Source organism: Centrocercus urophasianus, unplaced genomic scaffold, assembly GCF_019232065.1.
Source record: "Centrocercus urophasianus isolate 14NV4802_14NV808 unplaced genomic scaffold, USGS_Curo_1.0 seq_16, whole genome shotgun sequence".
NCBI classification, from domain to species: domain Eukaryota; kingdom Metazoa; phylum Chordata; class Aves; order Galliformes; family Phasianidae; genus Centrocercus; species Centrocercus urophasianus.
Window position 1 is genome coordinate 41207032 of NW_024884711.1, and position 11281 is coordinate 41218312.

The 11281-nt window shown below is 45.0% G+C and overlaps 1 protein-coding gene across 3 annotated transcripts; it reads left to right on the plus strand.

Moving 5' to 3' along the window:
* The first annotated feature begins 621 nt into the window (after positions 1-621).
* On the plus strand, positions 622-10663 carry XRCC2 (X-ray repair cross complementing 2). 3 transcript variants are annotated; one of them, XM_042817371.1, is made up of 3 exons: positions 622-701; positions 5280-5361; positions 9674-10663. In XM_042817371.1, exons 1-3 carry the CDS (start codon positions 663-665, stop codon positions 10387-10389), a joined length of 837 nt encoding a protein of 278 aa, XP_042673305.1. In that variant the 5' UTR covers positions 622-662; the 3' UTR covers positions 10390-10663. The 3 variants fall into 3 exon arrangements, with proteins under 3 accessions (XP_042673305.1, XP_042673306.1, XP_042673304.1); XM_042817372.1 differs by lacking the exon at positions 622-701 and adding an exon at positions 1039-1190; XM_042817370.1 differs by lacking the exon at positions 622-701 and adding an exon at positions 1308-1671.
* Positions 10664-11281: the final 618 nt, after the last annotated feature.

An 11281-nucleotide genomic window follows, 5' to 3' on the forward strand; every position in this document is an offset into this window, starting at 1 on the left:
GCTCATCCAGAGGTATGCATGTAAAACATCCCAAATTTTTTTAAATATAAGCCATAATTGATAGCCGGCTTCTACAAGGCTAATTTTGCCAGCGTCGGAGTTCAATGACTGCCACGCATATGAGTTTCCTCTGAGTCACCTCAGCTCCAGCCACTTCTGCACACAGCAGTCTGCTCTGCTCACGTTTCTGTGTAGAACTGGGAAGCAGGACTTCTCCTAGAAGCCACAGGGATGCCCGCGGCAAACACGGAGCCCGGCACGGCACGCTGCGGTGGCTCAGGGCGGGGCTGCGGCCTCCTGTGCTGACAGGCACCGCGCCTCATGCTGCCAGCCCTGCCCAAGGCCCGCAGGCGTTCCTAAACGCCCACTTCCATCTCAAGAGAAAAACAAACGACCTACAACGGAGATAAACCTTTTTTATAAAAAGAAACAAACATCCGCCTCCCCGCAGAGACTGCGCCCACGGGAACACCAAGCGCCACAGACACCAACGGACTCGAACCTCGAACCCGCCACCGAACCGCCCACCCCGCGGCTCGAACCGCGCACGCGCACGGCACCGTCAGCTGCCGCCCAGCCGCAACGCGACTGCGCAGCTCCCGCAGCCCGCCGGGCCGGAGGGGGATCGGGAGCGGAGCGGCACCCCCTCCCCCGGCCGCGCCATGGGTGACGCGTTCCGGAGGGCGGAGTCGGGCACTCAGGTGAGGCGCTGCCCCCACTCCCCTCAGAACCCCCAGGGAGTCCACTTGGCGACAGCGGCTGCGCGCTGCGCCTCCTTTCGGCCCAGGGAACGGAGCAGCCGGCCCCATCCCGCCCCCTGAGGGCGGGCGCCGTGTAACCACGCGGGCTGGGCTGGGCGCCCCCGCGTCGGTCGGGCCCCGCGAGGGCGGTGCGTGAGGGGAGGGGCAGCGGCCCAGCCGCACCCGCCCGCCCCCGCTCCGCCGCCCTTCCCCCCGCCTGCCCTGGAGCACGGCTCCGGGAGGGGGCGGGCAGTGCCTGAGGGGAGCGGCGGGCTGCAGGGCTGCGCCTGTGGCGGCGTAAGGCGGGAGTGCTTGGAGCTGTGGCGGTGATGTCTTTACGAGGGTTTTCTTTGCTCTGCCGCTCCCGAACGGTGCAGTGGGTGCTGTGAGGAAGAAAAGCCGTGAAACGGAGGGGGAAAGGCTGGTGGTGGTTTACGTGCTGTGCGGATGGTAGAATCCTGGTCTTCAGACGCAAGGGGGTTCAGTTTGGGGGCTCTTCGGGTTTTTCCTTTCCTGAGGCGTTTGTTATTCCTGCTTGTAATCAGTAAGTTAATTACCTGGAAGTTTGTGTGTTACCCTGTCGCAATAACGCTGCGTGGAGCACATAAAAGCGTAGCAACACGAGTGGTCTTAATTATTGTGCGTTAAAACGCCATTTTATTGTAAGGGACTTCTGTTCTTAAGGGTTTTTGACACTCACTGATGACCAAACCTGAGCGAGGTAGGAACCCATAGCCGATGGGTTGATGGAGTCTTACAGTGCAATCGCAGGATCGTGAAGGTTGGAAAAAACCTCTCAGATCACCAGGTCCAATCCCAGCCCACCCCACTGTACCCAGTGGCTATGGCTCTCTGCCACATCTGCATGGCTCTGGGACCCCCCAGGGATAGCAACCCCACTGCCTCCATAGGAGCCATGCGCACCATCCAGGTAAAGCCCTTCAAGCGGCATTTCATTGAAAATAAGCTTCCTCCGACATCCTGGTGCTTAAGATCTGATTTTAGTGAGGATTATACGGAGATCACAGCCTTGCAATTTTATTCTTTAGTGAAATTAATGCAACAAATTAAAACGTCTCATAAAACGCCATTGGTACATCACAAATAAGTGATGAATTGCTAGCACACATCTTCGTGCCCAAAGTTTACAGAAGTTCAGGTGGAGCAGTTGAGGTGGTTGAGAATTAAGATTTGTCTCATGCATGAAATAGATTTGTACTTACAAATAGCCTGTAGGTTAGCTCACAGCCCTTAGCAGAGTTCAAGTATTTAATTTGAATTTCTTTAACATTTTAATTAAGTAATATCTCATTTCTGACAAGGCCTACACATATGCTTACCTTTATGCCCAACTTTGTTGAGACTTATATGGTGCGAGCGTGTGATGTTTTACTTGATGGGACTGCTCAAATGCTTGTTTCTTTATTAAAAAGATGGCATTGATAAATCATAAAAAACATTGAAATATTTGAGCATTGTCATTAATGACATTGATGACAATTAACTCATGCTGGATAGCTTATTCCCTACTCCTGCATGCACACCTGTGTGCAGTTTCATTCATGGATAATTGCACTTCTCAAGAATGCATACAAGGGAAGACCTGCCACCAGGATGTTGCTAAAAGGTGATGTTTTCTATGAAAGATGATGAAAGAGCATTATAAAGGAAGAGCATCTACAGCTAAATTACAGAATCAGAAGTCTGAATTACACGATTTCAAATTATGGGTGCTTTTTTCTCCATGCTTTTTGCATGGCAGGGCTTTACCCATAGCTCTTCTGAGACACCTGACCTCCATCACTGAGGCCACCCTTTAATCCCCATAGGTGTTCCCTTTCCCCCATTATCTAGAAGACTGTGTAAGTAGGCAACATGGAAACGCTTTCCCTGGAACACAGCCAAGGCAGCTCCTGCTGGTTTGGGAAAACCCGCCTTGTCACTGTCTGTGCCTGCAGAGGTGAGGGATCCCTGTCTGCTGTCTCATCACGGTACAGCTCAGCTGCTGTCACTTCTGTCAGCGTGTGGACAAACCCTTGTGAGCTGGGAAGGCAAATTGTTCGTTCCTTCTGCCAGAAACCCCACTGCTCACAGTGTGACACTAATGAGGCAAGTGCCTTTGGAGATTCTGCTTCAGAACTCAGAAGTAAATAGGAGTTAGATAAAAACACAGGTGTGCTATCATCAGCAAATTACCATAAATTACCTACAGGAGGACTGCTCAAAGTGAGCACCTGTAGTTATTTAAAATGAGTGCATAAACTCATTTAAACAATGACGGATTCGTATTTAAACAATAGCACTGCTCTGCTGTGTGTTTCCAGTGCTGTGGCAGGAAGCTGAAGAGGTGATAGTCTGAGAAGAGAAAGGGGCTCTTCGTTTCCAGAAAAAAAAAGTCTGCAGGGAGTGTATTTGTTAGTGTAGAGATAAATGAGGGAGCAGCAGGCTGCAGGGATGTGTTTCCTTGGGGCCTTGTGTTGCAGTCTGGCAGTGCTGCTGCTCCCAGCCCCCGTCCTGTTGCAGGGAGCTAAAGGGCATCAGGAGCAGCAGCCTGTGGTGGTTTCCTGGCTGTGACAGCTTGCAGTGCCACATGAGGGGGGCAGGAGCCCTTGCCCTGCTGCTGGGGAAGCTTCTCCTGCCATGGACTGGGGCTGCTGCTGCGGTCTGGGTGGCCATAACTGCATTTTGGGTGCGTGTGTAGGGGCTCAGAAATGTTTCTATGTTCTCTTTACATGTCCATCCAGCTGTTTGCTTCACCCAGCTTGCAGAACCCTACTGGTTCCCCAAATACTCAAGAGTTCTTGGTGTGTTCAGTTTGCTGCACAAACACGGGCTGTGTGGCAGGAGAGTCTGCAGGTCCACAGCGAGGTCAGCCCCTGCGATTCGTGGCCCCTCGGTGGGCTCGTCAGAAAGCTCTCCTGGTGATGTGGGAACGAGCAAACAAAGGTGAACACATTGACATTTTCTTAATGGAACGGAATGCTAAAATGTCAATGGAAATGTCACACTTAGATTTCCATCATGATCACTTCAAGTAAATTCAGGGCCCTTTAATGCGGCTTTATTCCGCTATTAAAGGCAAACACAAGCGCATAACTGTTTAAACAGCTTTTAAGAGAATTCAGAGCAAAAGCTCCTCCTTGATACAGCAGGGAGGAAAGTGAGATAAGATGGTGTACATTTAAAGCTTTGTGCTCGTTCCATGACTGGCTTTAAGGAGGATGCAATAAAACCAAACAAGATTTCTTTTGGTTTTGCTGAAATCTTTAAATGACAGCTGGGTGTCCTGCAGAATTAAATACTTGGCACTGGCAGTGCTGCGGGCATCCCAGAGCGTCCTTTCCCACGTGTGTTGCTACTCATGGGGAACAAGAGCATTGGGTGAAGTGCTGATTCTCCTGTGCCAAAACTGCACTGTAGAGTTGGGTGAGTATCTGCTGGGTATCTGCAGATACCTGTCAGTTTAAGAAACTGTCCATGAACTTTGGCTAACTTGTTTTACAATGGGCTCGCTTTGCAGTGCACTTTGGAGGAATTCGCTTTACAAATCTGGACTTGCTTTACACAGGTTCTTGAAAAGCCATTGGTGGCTAATTGCTTTGGATTGTTTTTAATCTATACTGTGTTTGAACAAGTAGCTCTAATGCAATAGGAGTGGTAGCCCATGGGAGTTCTGCACAACTTTTCAAATGAATGTGCATGTTTTTACACATAAGTGTGCTAAGACTCACGGTGGGTAATGCTTCACCTCAACCAGTAGTGTGCAGGTGATGATTGTTACACATAATCTTCTGTCCTCTTGTTCTATCTGATGCCTGCACTGCTCTATATCAGAGGTTGTCTCCTATGAAGAAAGGTAGAGGGAACTAGGCTTGTTTAGCGTGGAAAAGAGAAAGCTCCAGGGAGACCTCATTGTGGCCTTTCAGTACCTGAAGGGAGCATATAAACAGAAATGGGAATGGCTGTTTATGAGGGTGGATGGTGACAGGACAAGGGGGAATGTTTTTAAACTGAGAGAGGGGAGGTTTAGGTTGGATATTAGGAGGAAGTTTTTCACACAGAGGGTAGTGACACACTGGAACAGGTTGCCCAAGGAGGCTGTGGATGCCCCATCCCTGCAGGCATTCAAGGCCAGGCTGGATGTGGCTCTGGGCAGCCTGGTCTTCTGGTTGGTGACCCTGCATGTAGCAGGGGTGGGTGAAAGTAGGTGATCATTGTGGTCCTTTTCAACCCAGGCCATTCTGTGATTCTATGATAATCCCTCTTGTTAGTCTGCCTGTGTAGCTTTCGCGTTTGTTCTTCTGTTTCTCCTTTATTTCTCCTGGTGTAAATCTGTTCCTTACTGCCATTGGACCTGCGTTGGTAAGATGGAGACTTCTGCTGCTGTTCTCCATATTGTGGGTTTGCATATGTATTTATGAAAACATTTTAAAATAGAAATGTCATTGAAAACTCCCTGTTGTTGGAATCCTTTGCAAGTGATTCCCAAGCTCCATTATTTTGAGGTAACAGCATGTCTCTTCTGTCTTTTTGTTAAAGCTGCTTGCGCGCCTTGAGGGCAGAAGTTCTCTGAAAAACCTTGAACCTAATCTGTTTGCTGAGGAAGGATCTCCTGTTCATGGTAAAAATGTATCTTTAATGTATTTGTGCAAACCTGTCAGTGTAAGAGTTGTAATGAAAGAAGTTACTGAGCTCAATGGAAAGGAACTCATCCAGTAATTCCTTGAAAATCCAGGATGTTGTTGGACAGCTTTTCCAGGTTGTGAAATTCCATGGATTTCCAGTGGAAAAGGCTGTTCTGAGTACACAAAGCTTGGAATACCTGATAACAAAGGCAGATGAATCAGAAACTGAAAGGCTCATGCTGTGAGGTACTACTGCTGTTGAATATCTATCTATCTATATGTACATGAATGAATGAATAGACTTAATATGAGAAGTGTGTGGCTGCAGCACTTATCAACATGTCTGCAATTTGGATTGCCACAAATTATAGCAGGTTCAGATGAAATAGAAGAAAAAGCAATAAAAAGAATCAAGGTAATTGGATGAGGGATGATTCTCAGTCTACAAACGCAGTCTCTGTGAGCCCATTTGTGTATTATTTTGCAGCACTTGGGACTACATTAAGAGTTCAGCAATATATGATTCCTACGCACAAAAGTTTCAAATGTGATATAACAAAGACAAAGGGCAGAGAGATATTGGTAAGTCATTGTGAATGGAGCAGAGAATAGAAGGTGATTTAAATACTCTCCATTCTGAGTTGTTTTGTTACCTGCAAGAAGAATCCTGAAAATGGTGTATGCTTCAAATGCCTCCTGAAGTTTTATTATTGGGGATTTCTTTTTTGAGATGAAATACTTTTCTTTTTTAAAAATGCAGGATTAGAAAATGCTATATTTTGGTCTGTTTTTGTACTTCACATTTAAGAAACAATTGAGGCTGAACGGGGCACATCCTGGTAGAACAGCCTATGAGAAGCCTCTCTTGGGGGCCAGTAATTGCCCTCACTGCTTCAGTCAGCAGGGTTTTATAGTTCCATTCATAACATATCTGCCTTGATCTTAGAGCTCTGTGGGTTGTTCAAGGCTGTCCAAACACTCCTCCAGAACCTCTGCTCTGAGATGGATGGGAACTTTTTGATTTCATCACCGGTTTCTCTCTGTGCCAATACATTCACTGAACTTATAAAGCACTTCTCTTTTTCTTTTGCTTTTAACCAATGGCATGAATTATTATCTGTGCTGCTCATGCTTTTTGGCTGACACTAATGGAGTTGTGTAATGTTAGCAGAAATCTTTATATATATATATATATATATATATATATATATATATATATATATGGACTTCAACTTTTATTATATTTTTACTTTGTCTTTTAGTACCACAGTATATTTATTTATGAGTTCATGTGTTTTTTTCACATGCATTCTCATTATCCAGTCCCTGTTGAATGTCTGCCTCAGTTTGTCAAAAACCTCATTTTCAGTGGGTCTTTCTACATGGCCCATGAAAGAATGGTGAGATGAAAGCAATGCAATGACCTAAATTTTTCTTTCCTGATGGTATTTGAAACAAAGCAGCATGAATATATAAAGTTTCAATAAGCCATACAAAGGTTACATCACAGTTCAGTGTTCGTAACACGTGTGTCAGAATATTATGAAATAGGGACTGTTAATAGAGGTCCTGCTGTGATATTCCAGTCACTGCTTCCAATTATGATGGAATCGTATATTTAAGAACACGTGTGTTAATTACAGACCATTTGAGTTCTTTTGGAATAGAGCAAAAATGACATGAGCTTTAAATAAGCTTCCTCTGTAGCCAGTCATATTTCTCCTGTGCCATTGGCAAGAAGGTGTGGGTGTCCATACAAAGCTCTGATGTGCAGCAGTAGTGTAACACCCAGAATTAATTTGAAATAAATATTATGCCTTTCTACCCCACTTACAAATATGACGGCTTCTACACGGTGTGATAAATTACTAGCCTGGTAACTTCAAGGTATTTGATGGTACGAAACCTGCAGTGCTGCTGCTGAGGATTCCAACAGCCCGCTTCTGAACGCAGCATCACAAAACAGATTGACCAGCATTCAGGAGCATAACGAGTACAGAAAAGTCTCAGGACTCTTGTGGTTCTAACAGTGACACAGAACTGATGGCTAGGATGGAGCACAGCATTTTGTTTTAAAATACATTAGTGTTATATGAATACTGATGTTTACAGAACATCATTTAGCTTATCCTGCATAGCAGAGGTGTTGTTCAGTCTGCCCATCGTGGGCCTGTTCTGTTTTGTCAGTAGTTCAAGCTGTTAAGAGCCCAGTGGTGTGTTGGGTTGCCCTTTAAAACATGCTTCTTCAATCTATCAGTGCTGAATTTCTTATCAAATAATTCTGATAATCCACCTTGATCTGTCAAACCTTCCCAGCCTAACTTAACCCAGTAGGGTTGTCTTTCGCATGTTCTGCCAATCTCATGGAACATTCCTTCACTGATACTGTGAATGTCAGGCAACACGAATTCTAACACAACAATTTCCCATTATCTTTCTTCCATGTTAAAGTGTCTATTCCTACTCAGTCTCTCGGGCTGCTTCCATCCTTTGAGCAGTACTTCTATACTAATCCTCCCTTCGGAGTGCTTTGACATTAATGGATGATGCTGGTCCTGATCCCTCGCTTTCCTCCATGACCTAATGTGAGAGATAGTGTCAGTGGCTTTTTGAAAGCACTGCTGGCCATACTTCCTGCACTGCTGTGTCATCGTTTGTCTGCTCTGATCCAGAAGGATGAATTTCCCTTCCTTATCTTACTGTAGCAGCCTGGCCTCTAATTGAAGGAAACCCTGCATTTATAGTTACTCCTATAAATGGGTTCTGCTTTGCATCAGTTCTTTTTGTGGGCAGTCCCTTCAGTAATCACGAAGGCACAGAAGTGCCCTGCTCCCTTGAGGTTTTCTTATAGCCCAAACTGTTTTTCTGTACAGATCATCAGCATAACTTAAGTGTTTTGGTCAAACTCCAACCTGGGTGCACATCTTGTTTAGCAACATGGAACAAACTTTAAGTCTTGCTGTTAGAATTTATAAGCCAGCACAAAAGCTCTTCATCGAGCTATAAGTTTTACTTAAGTCTGTTAGCTCAGCCCAGAAGAGGCCCCACCAATGTTCTGTGTATGGCACTAATGGAAATAGTAGAGAGCTTTTGATAAAACATTTTCAAGTGGATGAAGTCAAACGCTTACTGCACAGAATGATGGATTTGCATCACTACGAATAGCAAATCGGATTTCCACTGCTGCTTCTGAAAGGGCATGGAATTGCTGCATTCTTTGAAGGTGTGTTGTGTGAAGGTCGGTCTAACAGTCTGCATTGCGTGTTGGCCTAAGCCAGCCATTGACCTGGGTTCAGCAATGCCATTTGGGGCAGCAGAAAGCTTGTGCTGAAGCCAGTAGCAAGCAGAATGCACGCTTTGCTCTTTAATGACAGATAGCTGACACAATCTTCTTGAAGATTTCAACAGATCTGAGCTGTGGGGGCATGACCTACCCAGCGTGTTTAGGACTTCTTCCTTTGGGTGTTACAATTGCACCAGTGTTGTGTTGTGTCACCGGTGCAACGCTGTATGTGGCACAGCAGAGCGGTGACTGGCTGCAAGTGGTGGAGTTGGATATTGCAATTTCTGAAAATATTGGGAGGCAATCCAGCTTTTAAAATAAATTTTGAAGTAGCAGAAATTCAGAAAAATGAGATTGCAGTGTTGGATAAGCAGGGCATTTCAGTAGGGAGAGGTGGGCGGTTGAGTGCCATTGAAATGGGTGCATTGTTACATCAGGTGTTAATGGCTTTAAACACTTGCAGTGGGTGAGGAGCTTAGTTCTTCACTGCCACACTTTTCCCAAACTGCATCTTGGTGCTGTATGCACTTGCAAGCAAGGATATCATCTGTAAGTTAAGCAGTGACTTGAAAACCCCTGTTAACTCAGGCAGGAACAAACGTGTTTAAGTGCAGTTGCAATTGATTCTCTATTCCTGCATCACCGCTATAGAAAGTTGTGAACAGAGAACCTCTGCTTCCAACAGGAGAATCATTGCCTGGAATTAAGGTAATCTGTGAATTCCTCTTGTTGAAAGAAGCAGCTTCACGTGATGAACACAGAAAAGAGTATGTGTTAAATATACAGGCATTCTCCTTACGGTCACCTGTTCCAGTGGGATGTTGTGATGTGTGCAGATAGCAGACAAGCACAGGACAGTTTGATTTTCTCTTGGTAGATGCATACTAGCATTTAAACAATTGTTATGTCTCTCAAAGCTTTCGAAAATGCTTTTTCAAATGAGTGGAATAGTGAGTATTGGTTCATGAACACTGAGAGTTGACTCGGAGCCCTCGTGTGACAGCTTGTTCTTTGTTTATGAACAGGAGATGTCATTGAATTCCATGGTCCAGAAGGAACAGGAAAAACTGAAATGCTTTATCACCTGATAGCCCGCTGCATCATTCCAAAATCAGGAGGGGGACTGGAAGTCGAAGTCATGTTCATTGACACAGACTACCATTTTGATATGCTTCGTCTCGTTACCATTCTTGAGCACAGACTGGAGCAAAGCACGGAAGAGGTGATGAAGTGCTGCCTGGGAAGGCTTTTTCTTGTGAACTGTAACAGTAGCACCCAGTTACTTCTCACTCTTCATTCTCTAGAAAACATGTTTTGCACCCACCCCTCTCTCTGCCTTTTGATTTTAGATAGCATATCAGCTTTTTATTGGATCGACAGGAGTAACGGAGGGGAGAGTCTTAACTCGCAGCAGATGAATCTGAAGAAATGTGCAAACTTTCTTGAAAAGCTTGTGAGGGAGCATCACTTAGTCCTGTTTGCCACAACACAGTCCATTATGCAGAAATCTACAAACTCTGCAGAAAGCTTCTTTCCTTTAAAACTTCAGCATGAAATTGATGCAGACTATCGACCTTATCTTTGTAAATCATGGCAACAAATGGTAACCCACAGGATATTTTTTTCCAAGCAGTTTAATTCTGGCAACAGTAAAGGTTTTACACTCATTTCTTGCCACCTCAAAAAAAGCCACGGTGCAAAACGTTCATTTAATATTGCAGAATGTGGAGTTCAGTTTTAATTTCAGTTGATCGTTTGAACTCTGGTGAATCTCGGTGCTTAGGCCCGATTTGCTCTAGGTAGGTTTTAGTGCCTTCTAAATGAGCTGTTTGTTGCTGGGTGATTAAATACTTTTGTCACTAATTTCTTTAACAAAGAGAAGGGCAGAACGCCTTGGCATTTTTAACTGCTGTGGATGTTCAGTCTCAGCTAGCGAGAAATGTTGCGATTCTTCGTTGGTGCTTATTGCGAAAAGGAAATTAAATCAAGAAAATGGCAACTGAAATAATTTTAAACTCCTGGTGTCCTTCATTAATGTAACCTCTGCAATATGCAGTCAAACGTACTGACTTCATTTCGGCGTCTTATGCTTTTTAATCCTCTTCTTCCAAGGTACAGAAATAGAAGCCTACTTATCCGTGGGGTAGACTGCGAAAAGGCCAAGTGTTCTCTTTCCAAAAATATGGGTCTGGGTTCAGTAGCCAAGGACACATGAAATGCATCCACAACTCTGCCTGAAGAGAAGGATTTGTCTTCACAGCCTGTTAAATAGTAGTAATCCTGGCTGTGGTTCTCTGGTCTCACAGTTTCTCTGCTAACATTATCGTAAGCTCAGAGAAACAAGGATTTCAGGGGTTTTGACCTTCAGAAGCTGATGGTTTTGAAGAATCAAAAGCAAGGACAAAAATGGAGGCCTGGTTTCCATAAGTGAAGGAGGAGCTGAAGACCCACCTCTGGGTACCCATGGGTCTGTGCTGCATGCAGCCAACAGTTTTGACAGTAATGACATTGACAATAACGAAGTATGGCTTATGGGTTGGTTGGGGTGGTGTTGGTTTTTTTAATGCTCAGACAAATTTCTGTCTTCCTCTCCCTCATTATTTCCTCCCACTTTTTTCCCTTCTTCCATCCTC